At 33.0% G+C, this 26,344-nt stretch overlaps 1 protein-coding gene across 1 annotated transcript in view; it reads left to right on the top strand.

Annotated features, from left to right (window-relative positions):
* LOC129231020 (diacylglycerol lipase-alpha-like) overlaps window positions 1–26,344 on the top strand; it is a 175,791-nt gene that overhangs the window by 26,071 nt on the left and 123,376 nt on the right. Inside the window, exons 2-4 of the mRNA XM_054865266.1 lie at window positions 6,131–6,342; window positions 14,936–15,037; window positions 19,828–20,011. Of these exons, the coding sequence (XP_054721241.1) occupies window positions 6,131–6,342; window positions 14,936–15,037; window positions 19,828–20,011 (498 nt within the window). The remainder of the gene's footprint in view (window positions 1–6,130; window positions 6,343–14,935; window positions 15,038–19,827; window positions 20,012–26,344) is intronic.

Here is a 26,344-nt window from a genome sequence, read left to right as displayed (position 1 = left end):
GTTTATTTTTATTTGTATCTATTTGTATCTCTATTGTCAAATAGTTAGACATGTTTCCTTGTGGCATTTTATAATGCGTCGGACTATGTAGAAAAGCTTTAACTTCCTCAAAACTCCCAATGGAAGTTTTCTGATTTCAGTTGCTTATTTGATGCTCGCGTTTTCTTTATCTTTACTAATAATAAAGCTAAAAGTCTGTATGTCTGGATCTCTGCCTGCTACGCGCATAGCGCCTGGACCGTTGGTCCAATTTTCATAAAATTTGGCGCAAAATTAGTTTGTACCATAGAAGTGAGCACTTCAAAGCAATTTTTCGAAAAATCGATTTTGTTCTTTTTCTATTCCAATTTGAAGCCCATTTTACGAGCGAAATACCATAACATGAACTAGCAAACTAACATAGCATATTGGTGAAAAATTCATCGTCTATTGTTTGTTAATATACAGGCGAACCAATGACCTTTTAATTTTCTACTACGGGCAGAGAAGTGCGGATTCTGTGCTAGTGGTTAATAAATCATCGCTCAGTTTCGTGATCATATTTTTTACTCTTGTACTAGTTCTCTGTTTGTAGAAATCGGTTCAATTCCGAGAGAGTCACAAATTTGTCTCCCTTTTTTCATAGGAGATCGCTAATACGCTTTTTTTTTTTTTTTTTTTTTTTTTTTGTAATTCCTACGCTGGTATTAAAGAAATAATTATTTTTCAAATGATTTTTTTTTTCCAAAATAATGCGAAACTAGTCTTTGGACACCGTTATGAGCTGTTTGAAAGTAGTTTTTCTACAGTGTGGAGCATTAATTTACAGCTAATGATGAAATTATTATTAAAAGATTATATGTAAATATCTATAATCCTTTTTTACGTATTTAACCGAACATAAATCTGGAAAAAATATTATCTATCAATGCAAAGTTTTTTCTCACAATGCTCCACAGATTAAACTTATTATATTTTTTTTCTTAACTAAGAAACAGTTTGAGATAATTTAGAGCAGGTGTGAGCAATCATATACACTTCGGGAAACTTACCGATTTCCTCAAGAAACTGCGCGATGAAAGAGCAGAAAACAATAGGATGTCAAAACTTTATCCTAATAAAATTTATATATATACAGGGTGTTCCGTTTTAACCTACAAGACCTTTTTTTTTCGCAACCGCTAGTCTTAGATGTATACTTCCAGTTTCAAAAATGTTCAACATCAGATGCAGAGTTAAGATACTGAAAGTTTGAAACAAAAATAAAAATTGGTCAAAAAATACAAAATTTAACTTTTTATACGGGCCCTAGGTCCCCTAACTAACATTTAGAGAAATAATCTCCGTTGAAAACTATTACTGACACAAAAAACTTGTCAGTTGTGCAACCAAAACTCAAGGAGATATTCCAGTTCAAAGTTTTAAGGCACCATACAGAAGATAAGATTGGAACTTATCGCCCTTTCAGAAGAATGACAGGTCGTCCAAGTAAGAAAAACAAGGTATTCATATTTTTCATTGCTATTCAAAAATAAATGCAAATGTTATGCCGTGATATACGCAAAAACACAATACAAAACCTCAAAAAATTTGAAAAACTGCACTCTATACACACATATAATTTTAAACACTTGTTAACCGCTATATTTTCCCCCAAAAGGTGTTATTGACAGCGAGTGAAAAGTGGGGTAAGTCACAAAAAGCTGCGTTTCATATCTCCGTGAATATTGGTCGCACTAATTTCAAACTTGGATATATTTTTCAATGGAGATTATTTCCCTAAATATTAGTTAGGAAACCTGGGGGCTGTATAAAAAGTTAAATTTTGCATTTTTTTATTTATTTTTATTTTTGCTTCAAACTTTCAATATCTTAATTCTGCATCTGATTTTGAGAAATTTTGTAATTGGAAGTATGCAACTAGGACAAACGGTTGGGAAAATAAAGGTCTTGCAGGTTGAAACGGAACACCCTGTGTGTATATATATATATATATATATATATATATATATATCGCATCCTCATTTTATCACAATACAAACATCTTATATAATTATAAATGGTAAGGTAGCTAATACATGAAATACACCGCCAGCTCAGTCATTTCCAGCCGAGGACTGCAGTTTCATGCTTATTAGCACTCAGCATAGGAAGTGATTAAGCTGGAGGCAGAAAACCTCTTAAGGAAGCCAAGAGTGCCAAACAAGCTGGTAGCTAATATAGAATTAGCACTGACCAGACGAGTGACCGAAGCAATGGTTCTGTGCAACTCGAAGATTGAAGGCAAGGCATGGTAATTTCAGTTAGTTACCGCCCTACAGCCAGGGCTAAGGCAGAAATACATGAAATACATCGCCAGCTCAGTCAATTAATGCTCAGTCAGAATAATGTAAGTTAAGAAACTGTAGTCCTCGGCTGGAATTGACTGAGCTGGCGGTGTATTTCATGTATTTCTGCCTTAACCCTGGCTATAGGGCGGTAACTAACTGAAGGTAGCTAATGTTGTTGGTTTGTTTTTCTTTTGTTTGTTTGTTTTTCTAGAATATAGTATTTATGAATAATAAACAAAAGAAACAATATTTAAATTAAAACAAATTGATAAAGAGGAAACATTTTTAACGACTTATTTATTCATATTTAATTTTGCAAGCCAAATGCGATGTTTTATAAAAATTGAAATTTTGCTTAAATTTTGCTCCTTGACTAAGCAAATGTTAATCACTTGCGGAACTCCGGTCAAAGTTCCAAGATAACCAAGGGTTCCGTGGAGGTCAGATTGAAGACTTGTAGTTTGAAGACTATAAAAGAAAAGAATATTATTCGACAACCTGTATCATGAGATGTTTTCCGTTTTTTCTTTGCACCAAACATGTACATAACATAAATTGATAGTCTCAGTATTAGATTGTACTAAAAACTTGTTCATTTTTGTAATTCGTGTGTATATCTCACATACTTATTGTACGTTAAATTTCTAAAATTATAAACAGGAGTTTTAGCATTAGTATTTTCTCTAAAGGCTAGAAAATTTCTCAGTCACGTTATTGAAAATTATTACATCAGCCAACTGCATTAGTTTTCGAGTTTTTGCTTCCAAAAAGTTTTATTTCACTATCTTAAAACAAAGAGTTGAATATTCTATGTTTAACGCTTTCTCAGAATTCAAAGTTATTTGTACTTCAATAAAACTGCCAATATTAGACGCTCTAAAATATTAAATAAAATTTTTAAAAAATAAATAAAAAAATAATAAATAAATGAAATAAAAAAATAACAAAAGTAATTATTTAAGACATTTAACAAATATTTATATTTAACAAAAATAAATATTTGTTTAAAAGTATAAAAATAATTACAATGATAATAATAGTAAACAAAACATATTAAAATTAAAAAAATAATAATAGTAATAAATAAAAAAATGAACATAGTAAAATAAATAAACAATAGACTAACTAACCTGGCTCATTTGTTAACATTCAACGCTAATTATTTTAAAGAAAGAAATGTAATTACTTTGTTCACAACTGAAAAGCTTCCGACTAATGACTGGTTTTTACAGTTCGATTATTCTGCTGGCACTAAAGGGAATTCATTAATTGCATGTTTATCATAACTGAATTAAAGGTTTTTCCTATTAACAATGCGTGTGGCGAGCTGTAGTTTAATTAGTTTATTTTTCTGCAAAAGAAAATAGATTTTTTATTTAATATATTTTGTTTTTATGTTGGAAAGCAATTAAGGGATGCTTCAGAATTTTTAAACTTAACTATGACCTTTAAATACATACATTTTCAAAGTTCCTGTTAAAAAAAATTTAAAGTTTTTAAATATTGCTGTTTCATTTTTCTACTGGTACATTTTTAAAAGAATACACCTTCCCTTTTGAAATTTGTTTTTTCCTTAAAATCATATATAAATTAATTTAAAAAAAGTACTTTGTTGGCTTTTTAAAATTGATAAAGTGAAGGGATGGACAAATTTCGTTCAATGTTAAAAAATGTGTCCTTACGCAAGGTTTTTAATTTACTACTTTTCCACCGCCACAGGAATAACGTAAGTTTCCTGTATTTTTTGTAAAATATATACTGTACTGCATATTAATTTAGGTCAAATTCTTTGCGGAATGTGGCCGAATTGTTAAGGCATGCTTCTTAACGTCTAATTTCAGTTGTTTATCTAATAATACACAATAATAATCAATTAAAATAATATTCTTTTAGCAATTTCAATAGCAGAGCCATTTTGGTGCTCATCTAAAAAATTTTTATGATAACGCTTCGTTTGACATGCGTCAGATTTCTTCAGAACATAAATAAATTTAAAGAGGAAGTCTTGGCCTCTTAAAATTTCCTGAAGATATTAAATAAGATCTTACTGAACAAGGCACTCTAAATTTGGTGTCACTGCCTCTGCTTGGCTATCCACTTCGATCAAAAGCGGTGTGCTTTGTTTATCCTCTTTGATCAGAAGCAGTGTGCTTTATTTATCCTCTTTGATCAGAAGCAGTGTGCTTTGTTTTTCCTCTTTGATCAGAAGCAGTGTGCTTTGTTTATCCTCTCTGATCAGAAGCAGCGTGCTTGATTTATTACCTTTGATCAAAATAGTGTGCTTGGTTTATCTTGTTTGTTCAGAAGCAGTGTGCTTATCTTATCTTCTTTGATCGGAAGCAGTGCCGCCAACATTGCTGGCCTGGGAGATTTAAAAGTAAGATACACAGAAGTCATTAAAGATGAACTTCTCTGAACTCATTTGTGCTTTGAAGAAATTTGAAACAAGTCAGGAAAATTTCAATAGCAGAATGATTTTCCTGGTTTAATGGTCAATCTAAATGTTACTGATAACTTTCCGTTTGACATGCGTCACACTTTTTCAGAGCATGTAACAAAGGCTTAAATAGCTAAAGCTAACGCAAAACTGTCTCCAAGGCCCTACTCAATCGGTAAACCACATCTGTGGTACGTAGGGGGGAATATGATGAGCAATGTAATGTTGTATAATATGGATAAATAAACAAATAAAAGAATTTACACATATACGTGGAGGGGAGAGTTTGAGAATATAAATGTATGTGCGATTGTAAAAACGTTAAAAGAACATTTCATTTGAGGACTAATTTATCATAAGGGAACATATCCATTTTCCAAAAATGTTCAGGAGTTGAGAAAAACAAATTAGGTTAAGAGCAAAATAGATTTATTAACTACTCTGGGTACAGAATGGAGCATAAAAGCACAGCAAATCATGGCCCAGAGTAAGAAATGATTGTGTAAAAAAAAAACAAGGAGATATCGCCATCTTTATTTTGGATATGTGCCCTTTTGAACGAAAACCTGAATGTTTAAAATTCCAATTTCATCAAAAATCTAATGCTTCACCTTCTCATTTTCTCTTATTAAAGTACATGAACCTAAAAGCAGTGGATTAAAGTTGAGAATTTTGGACATGTGTTCCTTCGGATCTAAAAGTATTCGTGCTACAGATTCTTTTAGGATATGTCCCATTTTGTTCAAAATAAAACATGCAGAGGACGGATTTGTTCCTTTTTGATCAAAAAGCCACATTTTATCCTTAAATAAAATAGGATTTTCCAGGCTTGGACATTTTGAGAGTAAGTGATTTGATAAAGGTCATCTGAAAGATTTAGAAAATGTCATAAAATGAATTTTTATAAAATGTGGATATGTTCCCTTTTCATAAATTACTCCTCGTTTGTTTTTTCTGGGCATGAGCTTAATTATTAGTCAATTAAGCAATGGAATACTCTGTTTCTCTGTAATAAAATTAGCTTTGTTTACGTATTTCCATCATATTTATAGCATAACTTCTACTCCGTACTGAAATCACGAAATATTTATAACTGATTTTTATGTTTTTTATGAAATAATATGAACGGATCTTAAGTTATTTAATCGGATATTGCTATTTTATTGTTAAAAATACAAACACATGGAGATTCTGCAGATGAAAACATTAGCTAAAACAAAAACAGTGCTTTGAAAATTGACACATAATCGAGTCTTGCATTTAGGAATCCAATTGTTCGTGTTCACTGTTCATTTTAAAAAAAGTTTGCTAACAGTTTTGGCTGATGTTGTATTTTTCATATTCTTAATAGCGTTATTTTACATAATCTTACTTTTTCTTGCAGGCTTGTCGTCTTGACGATAATACTGAGTACGACAGATTTCAACGATGAATCAACATGTGCAAGCAAACTCTACGAGCACGTTTTAGGATACATGGTAATTATGTCAGGCTGTATCATAGTCGAAACATTCATTTCGTGGGTCAGTATGCGAGGAACTATACTTGTGACTGCTCCAAGGACTTCAATGCAGTATCTTTTATATGTTAGACTCAGTAAGTATGATACTTGTATAGTAAAGTTGAATAAATAACTTTGTGCATGAAAAGTTAAAAAAAAAGGACAACATTCGTTGAAAATTTCACTTTGAATGAGGACAATAATCCTCAAAAACGTTCCGTTCAAAAATGAAAACTTCCTTTAAAATGTCCATTACAATAGTAAAATCATTCTCTAAAAATTCCTTGATAGAATAAGGGCAATAATTTTCAAATAACGTCAACCCTTACTTACATATATCTATCTAGATAAGTTCCAGAAAACCTAATTTTCAATAAAGAAAATCTTCGAAATAACGTCAACAGTCTCTCTTAAAAACTCCGTCATTGTTGAAACAACAGCACCATAAAAATATTGTTGAAGAACGACCATACGCTTTAAAAGTACATTATGAATAAGTACACCAGTTCCTAAAAAAGCATAGACAAATCTCAAATAAAGTAAATCTAAAAGAGAGAATTCCGATCAGATTAAATACAACAGTAATGAAACCTACCATCATAAATCTCTCTCTCTAATATATACATATAAGTGGAACAAAGAATATATACACTCAGGAACATTGAAAATAGCGCTCCAAGAAGGAAGCATTGGATTGAAGTGAAATTTAATATACATAATAATGCAGGTGAGAGAGACACTTGATCCGAAAATCCAGGCAATTAAACAAATACAGGCTAAGAAATGAGGTAAATACAGTGCTACTTCAATAGCGTGCTGCACCCCCCTTTTGCTGCAATACATGCCGTAACACGAACCGAGATTGAGCTAATTAAATGTCTGATGTTGTCCTGAGGCAGATGGATCCGCAAATTTTGAACAGCGACTTCTAAATCTTGCACAGAGATGCACGGCGGCGTCTGGCATTTCAGCTGATCCCATACATGCTCTATACGGGACAAGTCGGGGGAGCAGCTCGCCATGGAAGAGTCTCAAAAGGACGTAAGAAGTCTTGAGCAAATCTAGCTCTATGCGAGCGAATCATTATCTTGCTGGAAAATTACCGCAGGGAGACTATTTAGGAACGGTCCTACATGTGGTTGCAGAATGTGATTAAAATAACGCTTGCCCGTTAAGGGTCTACGTACCACAGCTAGAGTGGATCGGTTATAATAGACTATGGCCCCCAGACCATTATGCTCGCTGTTCGGGCAGTGTGTAGTGCGATGAAATGGGTTGAATGGTTCCTTTCTCCAGGGTACCTCCACATCCGTTCGCGGTTATCATCTGACCCCAAAACGAACCGGGATTCATCACTGAACACCACCTTTTGCCAATCAGTGACATCCTACATCGCTGTGGCTCCGCACCATTGTAGACGGAGTTGCCTATGCTTTGGTGGAAAAGGGAGTACGCGAAAACAACGCTTGGACTGCAGATTCAGTGCCGTAAAACGCTTAGAAATGGTTCGAGGAACAACTGCTACCCCTACGTCTGCTTTGGTGGAACGAGTTACTGCGGGATCTATTAGTGCTTGCCACACGATTCTTCGATTATCTCTCCTCGTCGACCTCCTGGTCGCTCCATACCCGGTTTTTGCACGTGGGTACCATCCCGTGTCCACCGCCTACAACAGTTTCTAACGGAACACTCCTAACGTTCCACCTGAGCAGCAACACAGCTCGGCGACCAGCCTGCAATTTTCATGCCGATGATCAAACCTCTCTCAAATTCGCTTAACTGTAAGAAACGCTTTCTAACTAATCGACCTGACATCCTTCACTCGTTAAGGCTCTCCAACAATCGGTATGTAATCATAACATTTATAAATCCCTCATTATGCACTGGTTTATATAGCACCTTTTTCCCGATTGCACCGATACTGTAGGGTAAACGGTCATGCGCATTGACACCAAACTTGGATAATTTGCACATCAGATGTCACTCTTCTTATATGCAAAATTTCGCGATTGTACCTTTCTTCTTTCTTGGGAAGCTATTTTCAGTGTTCCTGATTGGTATATATAAATGTGTTTGTGTATGTTCCCTATACAAATCCACAGTTTTCGTCAGATCTCGACCAAATTTGGCAGGGATGTACTTGGGACCCGAGAAGGAACGTAGGGGGGTTTCGAACACCAAAAAAAGTACCAAACCGTTCGAATTTTAATTTTAGGGCCCGAAAATGGCATTTAATGGCTCTTTCTGCCTGGAATAGTTATCCGATCAGTTCGAATTTAGCACTATTCGAAAGCCCGTAAAAAATACCCCTAGAATTGAATTATTTCCTTCGAATTAAAAAAAAACAAACAAACAAGGCTGTTAAATCACCGGGAAAAAATTTAAAAGTATTTTTAAGCCTAATGGAACAGAAATTTTGTGTCGGAAATTTATCGTTTGCGCGATCTTATTTTAAATTAGTGTGAAAGCAATTCAGAAGGTTGCCACTTTTTTTTTCTGGACTGTGACTAAATAAAATTTTGTTTTTCTTTCGAGGTAAAAATTTCCCCTTTTGATAATTATTTGCCGATTTATCTTTTTTTTTTTTTTTTTTTTTTTTTTTTTTTTTTTTTTTTTTTTAAGGATTTTAGTTGTACTTATGGAGGGTTGCGTTTAATTTATTCGAGAATTTTTTATTTGCCGTTTTCTTTCTTTAAGAATGAGTATTTTGACGGGAAATTTTACAGTACTTTTTTTCTCTAATTGAAGCCTGATTGTTGAACATGCCTCACTTGACATAACTTTTATTTTCGAGGTAGACCGTGCAAACCCGGGCAATGCAGCTAGTTAAAAATAAATTTAAAGCGAGCGTCTCTAGCTTCGAAAAAATAAATATTTAGAGGGGGAAAAATAATCTAAGGGGTAAAATTGTAAATTCCCCACTACCGGGGAAGTGTAAAAACAAACCTCTAAAAATTTATTTGAAATCACACTTGAGCAAAAATTGGCAGCAGATTTTTCTATAAAGCTTTTTTTCCTCGCTAAATATCTCATGTGGATGATTTTGAATGCGCAATTCAAAACTTAGTTTAACTCACTCAAAAATGCATATAACTAATTTATGGAATGGATCTGTACATATTTTTTTTCCAAAGCTTTAAATTACTATTTCTAAACAAGTTAGATTTTTCCCCCTGTACACTAGAACCTTAGCTTTCGAAACGCTGCATTTGTCTCGTCATTGCTGGAGCAAAAATATTAACTAATTCATTCAGAAAATTTCAAGAGGTTGACTTTAGATGCCTTACACGTGACGCAAGCAAATAGATTAAATTTTAAACAACAAAAATATTTACTGAAAATCTAACTACATCAGCAGTGACTTTGTATCAAATGTTGTTGTTGACGTGTCCGTAATAAACTACTATGAAAATATTGGTGCCATTGCCCCGAAAGGTTGGATTTCTTTATTAACAGATAAGGCAACACATGAAAGATTTACAGCACATAGAGAGGAAATAACACCCAGGACACCGGCGGGAATCGAACCCGCAACCTCCGGTATATGAAGCGAAGCTTCTACCATAGATTCACGGAGGCCCCTTGTATCAAAAATGTACTGATAAAAAAATTATACTCACTCCTATTTAGTTAAGTTATTAAGATCCAAAAGGAAGATCCAGTAGGGGAAATTAGGGAGTCCGATTGTTCCGTATGTGACGGTGGAATTGCACAGAAGCAAAATAAAATAAAATAAATAAAAAAATAAAATGAAATAAATAAATACATTAACAAATAAATATGTAAATAAAAGTAAATCTGATAATGTTTTGCGATCGAGCAACGAGCCTAAAAATTTGAAAAAAATTAAAAGTGTCATTATTCCTTTGTGCGTGTGTGTGTGTTTTTTTTTTTTTTTTTTTTTTTTTTAATTCTAGTTTCAGTGGGGGTTTTTTAATGCTAGAAGGCAAAAAATTTGCGTTAGAAAAAGACTTAAAATATATAATATTTTGAAATTGGATAATATCTTCCAATCCCACAACGAGCCTGAAAATTCAAAAAAAGGTAGAATTGTATCGTAACTTAGTGATTTTTAAACATCTTTGCATCAATGGTCTTTTAATACTACTAGCTGCGTGCCCGGCGTTGCACGGGCTACTTAAAAAATGAAAGAGATGTCCAATTGATATATTTGTATTACTCTGACATCAGTTTCTAAAGCGCTAAGGAGTAAATAAATACGCGTAATGCAAGGTTTGCAAAACATCAGTAGAGCATATTTTTGGCAAATATCTCTTTAACGTTATTCATAGTTATCAATGATACAAGTTATGAGTATTTTCAATTAACACAAAAGATGAAAATATATGCATTATCAACTATAATCTCTCACGTTAAAATGAATTACATCTGATAGACTATACCTGAAATATTTATGTACAATTACAATCAGCATTTTACATAAAATGACACACACTTTTTGGTTGATAACGTGAAACTAAAGCACCAAGACTAAATAAATACTAATAAGCATTAATTTAATTTCAAGTCATCAGAATCCAATTTAGCTTTAGTTAAAATCCTTAAAAACGATCTTTTTTGTTCAACTCTGTTTCACTTAAAGAAATCCAAACAATCTTAATTTAACATGCTCTTTTAACGATACAAACTGTATTTCAAAAATAGAAACAGGAAGAAAAAAGAGAGTTATTACAATTCGAAAACTCACCCATGTGACGGGAAAAAGTTCAACAAAATAAACATAATTAGTCGCACATTCTAAATGTACCAAAATATGAGGCCGGTGAATGAAAAACTTACACTACAATCAATAAACATAGCTAAAGAAACAACTTTCATATGCTGAAAAGAGTTAAGAACGTTGAATGTAAAAAATAAAAAAAGGACAGACGATAAAATAAAGGCTATGTTCGAATAGAGCAACCAATTTTAAACTAATTTAAAATGAAATTCTAGATGGAAACGATGTTTTAAGATTTGGACAGCAGTCAAAAAAATCTCTTTTAAAACAAAAATTAGAATTTTACTTGCTCACCCATATGCAAAATGGCAACAGGAAAGAAATAAAAATTCCTGAATAACGTTATGTTAATTAACGTTTAAATTAATATATCCGCTAATTAATGTCGCACAATTACGAGATTGGTCCTATTGTTTTCTTTGGAAAATTTCGAATTGATCGGTATTTGGTTTGACTCTCGATTCGCAGCGGTTCTCGACAAGATCGATCTTCAGACAGACAGACAGACAGACAGACGGACGCGAACAGATTTTAATATTATAGTGGATAGGATAAAAAAGTTGCAACGGGTACTACTATTTTAGAAAAATAATTATTTTTATGTTTACAGATGACCTTTAAATTTCCAAAACCCATTAATTTTAAGAAAAATGCATTTTTTTAACACTGTTCGTAAATTTTAAAACACATTTGTGTTAACTTTTAAGGATCTGCAGTGATCCTAGTGTAGTTATGTTACTAAGGACTAACTTTTTGACTAAGAAATCTGTGTTAGCGTGTTTTTTCACCAGTCACAACCTTTCCATCTAATAGTATTAAAACATTGAATCGAAACGTTTTTAAAAATTACAAACAAACTTTGAAACTTTTTTGAATTTTCAGGTTTATTGCGCAATTGGGAAACGTTAACCATTTTAATTATTTATTTATTTATTTTTTTGAAGTCTTCACCAATCGCAACTTTCCCACACCATAGCGACACTAAAATATAAGTATTGTTTTGTTTTTGCCCCCTCCCCCTCAATGAATACATGTGAGAGTTTGCACGTAATGAATGAATGTATGTACACTGCTTGGCAATTGCTAAGGAACAATTACGTTTTTTGGAATAGTTAAGAATAGATAATGATTAAAGAAATGGAACGAAATACATAGTTAGTAGGGAGGATCTGCCTTTATTATAAGTACAAAATAATACAGATATTACTGCATCAATGAAGTAAAAATTTAAAAATAAAAAAATAATCCAACTTGGATGATTTTCATACAACCATAAAAAAAATGATCTAGGTCAGAATGATGGAGACATGAGTACCTTAATATGATGTATGATTACCAGGGATACCTGATGCACAATTTACATCTGTTTTCCATACTCCACACTGATTATTGAGGAGTGCTTATGGGATGTTTTCCCACTCCTCTCTCAATGCGGATTTGAGTTCTTGTACTGTTCTGGGAGGGACAGTTCTTCGCGCAACACGCCTCCCAGGCAAGTTCAATTGGATTTAAGTCGGAAAAGTAAGCAGGCCACTGCATACGGAGAATGGTTTCACTTTGCAGTGTGTCTTACACTTCAATGCTCCAGTGTGGCCGTGTATCGTCGTCCGTAAAGAAAAAGTCTGGACCTACAGCCCCCCCCCCCTAAAAAGACGAACATGGTCCAGTATAACATCTCTGCAATACATTTGCGACGTATCACTTTCATATTCAAAAATGTGAAGCGGTGTTCTGCCATTGTGCATGATGCCTGCCCACACCAAGACGCCTGGGCCGTACCGATCACGTTCGCGAACAAATTTTTGTGCATAACGTGTTCCACGTTCTCTCCACAGAAGTTGGCGACCAGAATCACTTGTCACACTGAAACGAGATTCGTCAGAAAACATCACTCTAGAACAATTTTGATGATCTTACCAACATGTTCCTTACACCAGCGTAATCTCTCTCGACAATGGCGTGTTTGAACTTGGATGCAACGTACGGGCTTCCTTGCATACAAACCGACATTATTTACTCGCCGTGAGATGGTTCTTGCAGAAACATGCGTACCGGTAGCGGTTGTTAGATTTCCAGCTACCTGTCCAAGAGTGAAACTTTTGTTCCTTTTTGCAACGAGGGCTACATAGCGATCCTCTGCAGGTGTGGTGCTCCTACCACGACCCCCGGCATGCTTTTACAAAACATTTCCACCTTCAGCGGCCGTCTTCAATCGGGAGATGGCACTCTTTTATACACCCATTGCAGCGGCCACAGTGGTGACACTTTGACCTGCTTCCACTCGTCCAACCGCTCGTCCACGATCGTAGATACTCAAATGATGTCTTGCTGTTATTTTACTCTTAAGTATTTCAAGAGCTAAACAGAATTTCAGAGAAAAACCTTTTTTAACATCCAGCTCTATTTTTGTTAAAAACCAAACAGCGTGAGTTTTCGTACGAATCTCGAGCGTCTATGCACTGTCTTTTATACAGATAACGAGTCTTGGTCTACCATGCCATCTGAACTTGAATTTATTTCCATTGGCCAGGTGGTTGAGGTACAAATTTGCATAAATCACTTGTTCCTTAGCAATTGTCAAGCAGTGTATGTATGTATGTATTCAAGACTTCGACAAATAATAGAAGTTACACCATACTGTCTAGGTTGTCAGCGCTGGCATCTAAAAATTTGAGGATAAAATATTCTAAAAATCTAGCCTATTTCACAGTAGTAGCTCTAACTTTACCCCAAATTTAATGCAAATGTAGCATATCTGATTTCAAATCTATAATGCAAATCAAAAATTTATTCCACTTTTTACCTGCATCATCTTTTTCAATAATTTCACCATTCTCAAGAACACTACAGTTTGATTATTGCATAAAAATTACGTCCAACTTCTTTATTGCTTTAAATTTTAAGTTTGAAAAAGTTATTTTCAAATTTATAAGAAAATTTGAAACATGATTGGTCGCGTAGAAATTTAAATATAATTCTAAAGTTCTGGAAAATAAAAACTGATTCCTCATTTTTCGCCTATGTCCTAGATTTTAGACTTTGCCCACCCTTCATATAATGAACATACAAGTATTTCCTTGAACTTCCTATTCATCATTTCCTTACGAATATAAAAAATACTAAACATCTAAAGAATTTTCCTATTTTATGGATTATATACGTCGAACAAAAACAGCAGCTCGAAAATAAACTTATCTATTCCACTTCTAATTTCCACGGGAAAAAAACTTCAGCTTTTCTCTTCCCAAGCTCCGTCAGATTCTCTTTGAAATAGGGTTTTCTGGTTACTAACATAACCAGTAATAACGTTTCGCTCATCTTGAACAATGGCACCCTGCCAAGCTCATAAATATTTTATCCATATTTATAGACAGAAGCAAGTTTTGTTTTCTCATCTAACAAGTTTTATTAACAGCTTCATCTTTAATCCATTTGCACGGTGTGATATTTTTACTCATACAATTGCACTTTATTCGTAGAATTTCAAACTTAGGTTTTTATTTTCATGGATATTTCAATTAAGGGAACCACAATGTATCATTATATAAACTATCAATTTTTAAAAAAAAAAGTTTTGTACTTAAAAAATAATCATTTGCACATGTTGCGTATGTGACTGTACATTTTTTTACGTGTTCACGCCCGTAACGCGTACAAATCTTAATGCCCCGTGCAAAAATGTCATATCCGACCAAATGGATAGAGCAAGAACAATTAAAATAAGTGAAAGATAATTTGCTGATTTTCAACTAAACCAAAAACAAAGGGAGGGGGACAAACCGATTTATTGACTTGTCTTATCAACTGTTATGCTGAATATTGTAAGTGGTGCTTAATTGTTTAAGGGTTATGAATTTATGAGTACTACTATTCTGAAATATATAAAGCATTAAACTTCTTTTCTAGTCACTTTTTTTCTCAATTTTATCTTCGTACTTTTACTCTAGGTATACTCTTCATTGAAGTTATTTGGTTAGGATTTGGTGTATATTGGCTGAAACATAATTACAGTAGCTGCCCTCATGGACCTGCAAAGAGTGCCATTTTAGGTAAGATTTTTGGATATTTTACAGAACCTTTTACTCTCGAAGAAAAAATGTTTGTCGCCTAATTTGCCGCCAAACAATTTATTCCGCGCCTCACATATATTTTCTCTCAATCCTCATTATCACGTCTGTCACCCTCGGCAACTTTTCTGCAAAATGTTGTGTAAGTGGAGTGACGTCTGTACCGGAATTATTTCTGTCTTGCTATTCTTTCTTTTTACTTGCGCCAATTGATAACAGGGTTTTTTTTTTCTGTTGTTGAATTAAACGAAAAAACTTCCTATACGTATTTTGTTTACCATTCCCATTTTCTGAGGTTTCATAATAATTTTAATTTGCTTAAAAGGCATAATTTTTTGGGAAATATACTTTAGCAAATGAAACAATCCCTTTGGTTCTTGCTATGTTTTGTACTTCTGTCGCAAAGTTCTTTACATACCATATGTGCGAACCAACAGTTCTCGGTGGACGATTGATTTATAAATTTGTTTTAACGTCACCCCGGGTGACTTCTTTTAAATTATTGCCTCACATAATGCCGCGGCTGGGAATTCTTTGTGTGCATATACTCATTAAATTAGTAAAAAGTTAGGTTTTTGACACTTCTTTTCTTTACGTTGCGCGAGTTTAACTTTAACATGTAACTCTAGCAAGCAGAGGAAGTGACTCGATAAATTTCTGCATTTAAATGAATTATGGATAGCACATCAGTACAAACCTACTCGGTTAGGATTCCAGCGAATGTTATCAGAGCGTTTTATGAGATTTCTTGCCAATGTCTATGGACGCTTGTTTTATACTAACTAGGGCGCGATATTAATTTGTTTTTCCAAAAAAATAATTTTAACACGGTTCCTTTCCCGTTTTCGAAACGTACGCGACTGAAATATTGTATATAATGATATATTTTAATGGATATCTCGTAAAAAGAAATATTGCTTTTTTTTTTAATGGACAAGAATGGAAGCATGAAAGGGTTCCATAATGCTTTCGAAAATGAAGGCGATATTTTTTCCATTAAACACAACACTAAAAATGCAGCTCATTGACAAGGAAAAAATAGGCACTTTCGAAAAGGCACTTTGAGATGCAAACCTGTTCCTAAAACACTTTCAGCAAGCAATTATTGACTTTTTTTTTTCAAATGTTATGCAAGGAAAAGAGTCTCGAAACAAAGATTTTGTAATTTAAATTCTAACTTGATTTCAAAACGTTTCGTAAGTAGTTATTACATATGTATTTAATTATTGCATGATTATGTTATTTCTGTACCTCAGAGCCAGAAGGACGTAAGTCACATTGTGATAAATTTACAGGAGAGCGGAAAAACTTTTTTCTGGTGCATGCGAAAGTTGGGACGCGCGCTCTTTTAACCCTGGTAAAAAAAATTGAAAAGAATTTTCTTTTAATAATTACGTTCACATGGTTCAATGCAAAATAGGCTTCTACATACGATGCACTCATAAACGGAGAATCGCAATTTTTGGACTTACGTCAGTTTGGCTCTGAGGTACAGATTTATTGTGCTTATTTCAACAACTTGTTGCTGCTAAAATTGACTACCTCTGTTAAATAGCTACTGAGTTATTATTACGTTTTTAGACGCGTTGTCAGTTTCGTAAGGCAAAAAACTTGTCCGCTCATAGGGGTCATTCTTGAAAAAGTACTTTTCTGTCACACCCCTTTTACAGAAAAAGCTTTTAGGAATAATTCAGTTAACACTGCTTTTTAATTTTATCAACCTGCAAGCAATTTTTTAATAATAATTTTTGTTTTAGTACATTTTTGGTTCACAACATGTGAATTCTCACCTCCGTGGCATGTCACACCCTTGTGTGACTGTTTATGTTGCTTAATAACTTGTTTAGTTAAAAATATATACTTATTTATTTCTTATTCCTTTCACATGTGTCTCAAGTACTAATTGTTTTAGTATATTTAATTTTTTAATATTGTGTTTTAGTTCGTTTTAGTAGGATAAGGAGTCATGTCACACAATAAATTCTCACCTCCGTTACCTAAACACAAAATGCCATTCCTCGTTAACATGGGGCAGTAATGACATTAAATTTTATTTTCAGTGATACAAGCCCCCCTTGTTTATTTTAAGCCATAAATAAGTTGTGAGATTTTTGTCGAAAAGCAATAAGATGGATTTTGCTTTAAAAACCAAGTGTGGTTCTTGTGACTTCTCACCTCCGTGAACTTGAATGTCAGGGATGTAAATTAATGTAAAAAAAGAAGTGAACATGGGTTTCATATGCTTAACATTTGCAGATTGTAGCAACGAAGAAAAAAATATCTCCTTGAAAAATATATCCATTAGGCCTATATTAATAGAAATTCCTCACCTCCGTGAATCTCACCTCCGTGACAGACCTTATCATGTCATTATTTCTGAGGTGAAAATAACTGATGGAGGGGAAATACATCAATCTTAGGTATTTCTACCAAAATTATAAAGTGCCTGTATATTCTCAAATTTACTAAATATTATTTTTTAACACACATTTTAAGGATAACTACTAATCCAGCCGTACTTTAATTAGGAGAGCTTAATATTTGATTCCCCCTAATTATTAAAATTGCTCAATGTTTCTACAATTAACAAAATTAGTACTTTGATATTAAATTGGCCTCAATTTTTAAACAATTGAAGTTTCTTTCTTTTTTTTTTTTTTTTTTTTTTCAGTGAACAAGGCATTTTTTTTTTTATTTATGAGTAAAATAATTGGAACTTAGCTGGGCCATTTTTTATGGTCACTTCTAGTAGGTAACACTTGCATGTAAGAATAAAAAAAAGAAAACAAAAGGTTTCCAAATTAAAAATATTTTTTTCAAAATTTAAATTTTCTGAAGAATGACCCATAATCAAATACTCCGCCTAATCGACTATTGTTGTAACAAACGGTACTCATTTAAGCGGAGTCGACAGTATATTCGAAAATGAATAAATTGCACCACTCATATCTTTTAAGAGACTAATTTTTCTGAGCTCAACCTGCAATATAGCTTTAAAAAATGCAAGGAATAGGTCAGATCGTACTAACCAGAAGTATAGTTTAAGAAATAGACAAGGAACTGGTCAAATCATACTAACTTGCAGTATGGTAGATCAGGGCATGTTTGCGCGGATTTTTTTCAATGAATTTTCTAAATTTTATGTTGTAACTTAGAAAATTTTAGACATTGCGGTTTTATGAAGCAGTTAATGGAGTCAACATTGGTATATTCTGGTATTGCTCAATTTGTGTGTTTAACCGTTAAAAAAATTATTTTTGAGTCCAAGTCGGTTGCGTAAACGTTACGCATATTTATTTTGACACCTAACATGGTTCGGTTAGTGTTTTGAACATTATGTCTTACCATCGTTAAAATAAAGAAAAATCATTACAAACTGAATAACATAAAGTAAAAGCTGAACGGGCATGAAAACTGAGCTACATAATTGTAAGCTATAAGATAGGAATTTGTAACTCAATTAAAAAGTAAATGTTGATTTTCAAAACTAAATAGCCTGAAAATACTAAAAAGTTTTGAGACAGTTCGGAGCAAAAAAATAGTCAGGGCAAGTTTAGAAGTAAGACACAATAAGAACGTGCGTGAAGGTGCTCAGACGTCAACGCGTAAATTTGCCCCGTCACGAAGTTTGGATTTTTTTTTAATGTGCAAAAATATTTAATAACATTTCAGTTCATACAAATAAAATTCTGCTAATATATGTGCTCTTTCTTTGCTAACTATTATTTATTCACAATAAGCTTCAAAAGGTTCAACCCAAAATTTATTCGACTTGGTAGAAAACAGATTATTCTTTCTGCATGCTCGACCGAAGTTCGATTGATGCTTTAAAACTTGTGAGGATATTTGCTAGGGAGCAGCATCAATCTGCTATGACTATTGAGTCTCCAGTTATAATTCGTTTTGAAACGAGCAGATGTGTGCATCACATGACTTCCTTTTTGTCCAATTTAATGTAATCCCCCCAATACTGGCAGTTTTACCGTGATTCAATAGTCTACTCTCTAAATATCACCAACCGTGGCCAAATTGAAACAGATTTAAAAAAAAAAAAAGAATCGCCAAATTTGTCGCCAAATTGGCGACAAAACTTGGCGATCAAAAGACTGGCGATATATTGCAAAGTGTCCACCAAATTATAACACCACTTGAGTTTACATCGAAATTAACAAGGATTTTCCCCCAAAAAGGGGCAAAAGAACTCTTTAGAAACACCTGAATGCAACCAAAAGGGGAGGTGAACAACTAGACCTCACTAGGAGTCTTTGTACCAAATTTCAACTATCTAGGACATTCCGTTCTTGAGTTATGCGACATACATACGCACATACCCACATACGTACGTACATACAGACATCACGAGAAAATTCGTTGTAATTAACTCGGAAATCGTCATTATGGATATTTCGCGTGTCTATACGTTCTTAGCCACTTATCCACGTGTGGTCGAGTGGAAAAAAGAAACTCAATATTCATTCGGGGGTGAGTAAAATGGAAATTAATGTCGATTTTTGAGTGAAATTTTTTTTACGAATACTTCCTTTTTTGTAAAAGGAAGTAAAAAAGCTTAAACGTGCCTTATGCGTAAACGTGTCCCGGTCTACCCTATAGCTTAAAAAATGTGCAAAGAACAGGTCAATTCGCTCTAACCTGAAATATTGCTTTAAAAGTATTCAAGGAACAGGTCAAATCGTATTAACATGTAATATAGCTTAAAAATATGCAAGGAACAGGGCAAAACGTACTTTATAACACTTGTTGGTTTGTTTCAGGAATTGTGATATGCAACTGGATTGTTCTAGTCAGCGTTTTAGTAACTTTGTGGTGTACATTTGACGCAGCTGGAAGAACATGGGTGAAAATGAAAAGGTATCAAAGGAGTCTTCGAGCAGAAAGAGGAAGAAAAATACGCGGTTACTTGAGATCTGGCAGCAGTCATAGAAACTGGAGACACCGGTAAGTTATTTTTTTTTTTTAATTTTAAAAAGTAATGCTTTAAGGAACCAAATTAAAAGGTATCAAGAAAGTAGAATGTTCAAATTTCATAGCCTCAAACAGTTTTTATCATGTTATTTAAAGCATGAATAAAACGGTCTATCAAAGTTTTTGCTTTTTTCATCTTTATTTGTATCAAATCCTTTTGATTTATTTTGTGTGTGTGTGTGTGTGTGTGTGTCAGTATAAATACAGTGAAATTTCGTTACAACGACTACCAATACAAGGAAATAAATTTTCTGTCCCAATGTAATTACCAATAAATTGCTTGAATTCCATTATAACGAAATTCCCGTTACAATGAACGAAAAAAGTAAAATAAGAAATAACGATGTCAAAAAATACAAATTGCAGATTACTGCAGACACGTGCTTCGGCGTTTTAAGGAACGCCTTTTCCAATGTAAAAGAAATGAGCTTATGGATGAAAAGACATCCGACAAAAGCCGAAACAAGTGTCTGCATTACTCTGTAATTTGAGCTTTTTGACGTTAATATTTCTTACTTTACAATCAAACCTGTTTTTATGAGATTTTTTTCTTTCTTTTTTTTTTCTTTTCTTTTTGTGCGGTTTATGAAAATTTCACACAAATTACTAGCCTATCTTTAAAACGAGTGTTTAATAGTGTACATTTGAGGGATTTTTTTAACGCGGTCCCTATCTACCACACAAAAACAGGTTTGGGTGTACTCAATTTTTTTCGCTTCATCGATTAATTGCACTTAGAACTTTCCTTTGTTTTTATTCCAACTGATAGGCACCTCAGATAATGTCGAAAGTGTCGGTTCTAACAACTATAATTTTCAAAACGGGTTTTCGAAAGAGAGTTGAAGCGTAACATCTACTGAGCAAGATTATCGCATAAGTGTCAAACAGCAAAACTGAATAACTGACAAACTTTTCTTCTGAAGAAAAAATAAACTTGGAGAAAAAAGAAGCGCAACTTTTGACATTTCTCTTCATTATTTTTGATATCTCTATCTAGCATTTAATCATCCATGTTGTTTACGACTTTTGTTTGAGTGGCAAAAGAAAAAAAGTTGAATCTTTTCCAGATTTTGTGACGTGTAAATATAAATGAAGAAATAACTGAGGACAGTGTTTTTATTAACGTTTTATTGAAGTACTTTTTGATTCCAATCAGTATTTCGCATGATCAGTTGCGCACGCAAGGGGAGGGTCCAGGGGGTCCGGACCCCTCCTATCTCCCTTGATTGATTGATTTTTTATTTGTGACAGTAAATTTGCTTCTTCAAAGAAAAAGTTTAAAATTTTCACTTTTGTTTTTCATGGGGCAAAGTGAAAAATAAAGTGTTTTCTAATGAAATATTTTCTTATTCATTTATGTAAAATACTTTTGATCAAATAAATCAGTAAATAAAAGGATGAATGAAAAGATAATGAACAAAATAAACGCATAATTACATAATTAATATATGAAAAATAAATAAATGAGTGAGTAAAAGAGTGAATGAATAAGAAAATGAGTGAATGAATGAATAAGAGAATTACTTAATGAAGGAATGTAAATGAATGAATTATTGAATGAATACATAAGTGATTAAATAAATGATTGAGTGAGTAAACGTTTTTCTTATTGACTACAACCCTGTGTATGTGGCATGTAAAATAATTCAAATCACAGGTAACACTTTTTAGATTTAATAAATAAGAAAAAAAAATTATTTTCCCTCTTTCTTATCCTGCAAAAGCGAACTGTATGTGAACATAAATTGTTCAACAATGATGATTTTGCTTCGCTGTTTTTATTTTTAATTATGAGAAAAAAAGTAAATACATTCTTTCTTGTGCTTTCTGATATTTTAATTTTATTTTTTATTAACAAATGTATTTTGTTAACTAATGCTAAGTAATTATTCAATATTTTTTAATATTTTTTGTTCCCAGCAATCGATAAAATTGAACGAATATGCTTGAATGCGTGTTAGAGTATGATATGAGAATGATGGACTTTCGATTCTGGACCCGCCCCCCCCCCCTTCTTTTTTTTTTTTTGAAAATTTCCTGTGTGCGCCACTGCGCATGATTATTGGTTGTAATACTTTTGTCAGAAGACAATGAGCAGTTTCAATTTTATCCTCCATACACAGCGCAATTTTGAATAAAGCGTGCACTTCTAAAACGTTGAAATGCATAGAAATCTTGTTAATGCATAAATGTGATTTATGGAGATACTAGAAAACTAAAAACTCGTAATTGTTTGGTTGTAAGATATGATTTATATATATATATAAGATTGCCATTGAGTCGTATCATTGATAATTCAAATCGGTATTTATCCGGGTCTATTAGTGGATAATGTTAGAGTAGTAGCTGAGATTCTGTATCGATCTTTCAACATAGCAATTGCTTGTCAATACGTGACGTCATTATCTGCCTACAAACACGCCAATCAGTGACTTCTAAGAACCAGACCTTCAAAACAAGCAACTCCATGTGAACTTCAAAGCACATCGATACCTCTGACATTTTCCGTTTAATCGATTGTAGGCCGGAAAATGAATTAACACATTGTGAGTTGAGTTTACCTTTTATCTAGTGTCAACTCTGGATAAATCAAAGCCTTATAACTCAAATATTCCTTTATCTCGAAGTTTTCATTGGGTTCCAGTTTCTTGAGAAAGGATGTGGGAACCTCCTACAACACGAAGGTTTTAACTCGTCCCTGAAGGTTTTGAGCTATCGAGAGTTGACTAACAGTCGTTCACGAGAATAGCAAGAGCTTGTACAGTAGGGTGGTTCAAAAAATCTTTTTTTCAGTTAGAGTCCAGGACACCCCTATTTTTTTACACTTACTTTTAGTATTATGCTGTAAAAGTTTTAACTTCTTACTCCAATTTTAAGAGGGTCCTCAATGTCTTTCAATTTAACATTAGCCGTAGCATAGAAAATCTCACAAATTTAAAAACATTTAATTTCCCCAGCTGTTTTTTTTTTTTGCAAATAATTATTTTATTGCAATGTATTGCATATATGCATTTTACTCGTGTATATTACAATACGTAGCATTGTTTTTTCAGTTTAATGTATTTTATTAACCCCCCTCTCCATACTTATAAGTTTAGGGGAAGGGGGTTGAGCATCCTCTTTCAGTTGAAATAGGAAGCTGAAATGTTTTCAGTATATTACTATCCACAAGTTAAAAAATATTGAGGGGTGTCCTGTTATCTAGGAGAAACATTTTTTACATGTATTTTTGAACCACCCTATTGTACAGTTGTAACTCCCATGCCATCTGGGGGTTTTTTTTTCGTAAACTTCTCTTCAGTTCTAAACACAGTCACAGAGTTTAAATAATACGAGAGTGTGTATTCTTTATCCGCAAGGCAGAAATTGGCTGCCACATTAAGAAAGTAGTGGGTAAAATAAGCGATGGGTAAAGTTTTATATTTGACATCTTTCTCAATTTAATTAAATTAAGCTTTTAACTATGTTTGCGTACTTGGTTGAAAGTTAGACCGTTCGCTAAGTGCTAAAGGTCAAAACTAATTTCATGCGTACTGCCAAAAATAACCCAAACACGCGCTCAAGTTATATTGTTACTCTTTGGTGCTAACAATTCGTAGCATTGACTGAGTCACCTGCTGATTTTAATCATATTTCAGTTGATTTCTAAACAGATTTCAGACTCAAAATTGTATGCAAGTTTCCGTTATGTAATCCCTGAGAATGGACAGCGGGTCTCTTTTTCATTTCTTTATTACTTATTTGATTTTTTTAATTTCATGTAAATTTAATTCTTTAAGGGAATGTATTTAAGAATGTGATTAAGGTTCTATTCATAGCATTAAAGTAGCATTAGACTATATTATACCACTGAACTGAAAACAAGTCACTGCGTAAGAAACTAGGCAAATTTAAAAGAGGTGCACTGTAATTTTAAGATTGCTTTTAAATGTTCTGTGCCATTTATACATGTACCACTAGCTACTTATCTTTGTATGTAAATAGTAAGACAAAAGTGAACAGTATGGCTGTTTTTCCTCCTAGTTATGCTACGGAGGGGTAAAATGGGTCATGATGGCAAATATTCTCTAAAGAATATATTTATTACTCTTAACACATTGTAGTAGCCTGTTGCAAATTCAGTTACACAAAACTTTCAAATTAATATAATTCATTAATAACATTCAAAGTAATATTATTTACGGTTATTGCAAACTGGCTCTTCTATAACTTCTACCTCCCGCATCACTTTTCTACGATGATGTCTTCTGTTTTTTTTTTTGTTTTTTTTTTGAAAAAATATAAAAGTCCTTTCCTAGTTATATGTTTCACATGTATTTCATAATATTTAAGCAGTTGTGATTCAATCAACAAATCTTTTCACTGATTTTTTTTTCCATTTTTATTTAACTACCAACCATTTTCAGCTATAAGCTGCCGCTTGATCTTGATCTTCATGGCCATAGTGGTTATCTAAACTTTCAGTAGTTCATTTATTTATGTAATCATTCTACAATTATTTATGTAAATATTGTTTATTCTTTCTTTCATTCACGCGTTTATTTTTTCATTGAAGAAAAATGTGTTTGATCAAACAGAAGATATATCATCAGAAAACATTTCAATTACCTCTTGCTCCATACATGGGACGAAGTGATAGTTCTTTACTTTCATTTGAAGGTACAAGTTTACTGCTAAAAATAAAAATAACATTGCAGCACAAGTACTGTTAAAAAAGGCATTTTTCTCCCTTCTTGTTTTGTTAATTTCAAAATAAAGTTCCATTTTGTTCGTTTTGAAAAATGAATTTTTCCTTAACTGTTGAACTTTTCCTTGCATTTTTCTACAGAATTTAACTACGTGCAATATTTTTTTGAATTTTGAGCTACTTCAAGACTAAAAGCCTGTTTGCATAGTGCGATTGCGCTGCGTTAGAACCATCTATAGTTAGAGCTAACGGTATTAGTGAAATACCTAGCGCTCTACGAGAGCGTACATTTGCTGACGCGCATTGATTTCAATGCAACTTCAACAGAGTGAATTGGAATATCACTTGCTAACGCAGTACAATCGCATCACATGCACACCATATGAACCAGCACTTGCGTCAGCATGTGAAATCTCGGTAATGGGTTCGTATTCTACAAACGCACGTTATTGGTTCTAAAGCTGTCCTATCGCATTGCAAAACATCATATGAACTGGCCCTAGAGTTTCTATTAAATTTGAAAAGTCACGCATCAATTGATTACTTCAGCAAAGAAGAATGAAGAAACCTTGAAAATAACTTAATGTTAATGACGGCTCTAATTCTTAAAATAGCGTGCCAATCGATTAGTGCAGAACGCCAAATGATTACTGAATCAATTATGTATTAAATGACAGGAGAAAAACTTATAAAAACGGGATATCTTAATTAAATTGAATAGTTTTAGGGTAAATGACTAGGTAGGTCAACCCAACCAGTAATGAGCAGGTTTGTCTTGTATTGCTAATACTACGTTTATAATCCATATTCCAGAAACACTATCAGTAGATTCTCAAAATAGTATGTTTCATGAACATCCCTACAATATTTTTTCCCAAGCATAAGTTTTATCTACATTTGGGGAAAAAATGTTCAAAAAAGAAAAAATATAGTTTTCTTCGCATTTATATTTTGAATGATTTCTTTCTTAAGGACCTGACATTGCTGTTTCTTATCAGATCACAGTTTTATTGGTATGTACTCATTACTAAGCTTTTTTTTCTATCATATAGGTAAAACTTTTCCATTAAGATACTTAAGACCTTTTCAAGTTGATTCACCCATAACCAGCCAAGTAAAACTAAGTATTTATTTCAATTATGAGCACATATGACCATAATTGATTTTTTGGTCATTCTTACTCAAAATTATTACTAATTTTGAGAAATATAAACTTAAGAGTAAGAAAACATAAGAGAAATTTTGCAGACGATAAATAAAGAAGTCAGCAGTAGAATGGTTCGATTTATTTTATTTATTTACTTTTGTTCGTGTTGTTCAGATGAACATTTCAAAAGCGATTTGTCAGCTATCCATTTTTTTATCGGTACCCATCGAATCGGTAAGTTGAAATTCAGTTATATTGTAAGAAACACAAGTGCATTAATATGGTTGATTTTTTTTTTTTTTTTTTGTGTGTGTGTACATTTTCTGAAAATAATTGAATTTAGTTACATAATGACCATTTTAGTTTTTAGTATGAGCGTAACTAAGCAAGTGTGACCATAACTGGTCAATTCACTATATTTTAATTTATGTCAAACAAAATTTATAAACCATAATTGAAACATGAAAATTTC

This window comes from Uloborus diversus, chromosome 10 (genome assembly GCF_026930045.1).
Source record: "Uloborus diversus isolate 005 chromosome 10, Udiv.v.3.1, whole genome shotgun sequence".
Lineage (NCBI taxonomy): Eukaryota > Metazoa > Arthropoda > Arachnida > Araneae > Uloboridae > Uloborus > Uloborus diversus.
This window is presented reverse-complemented; position numbering and strand designations above follow the sequence as displayed.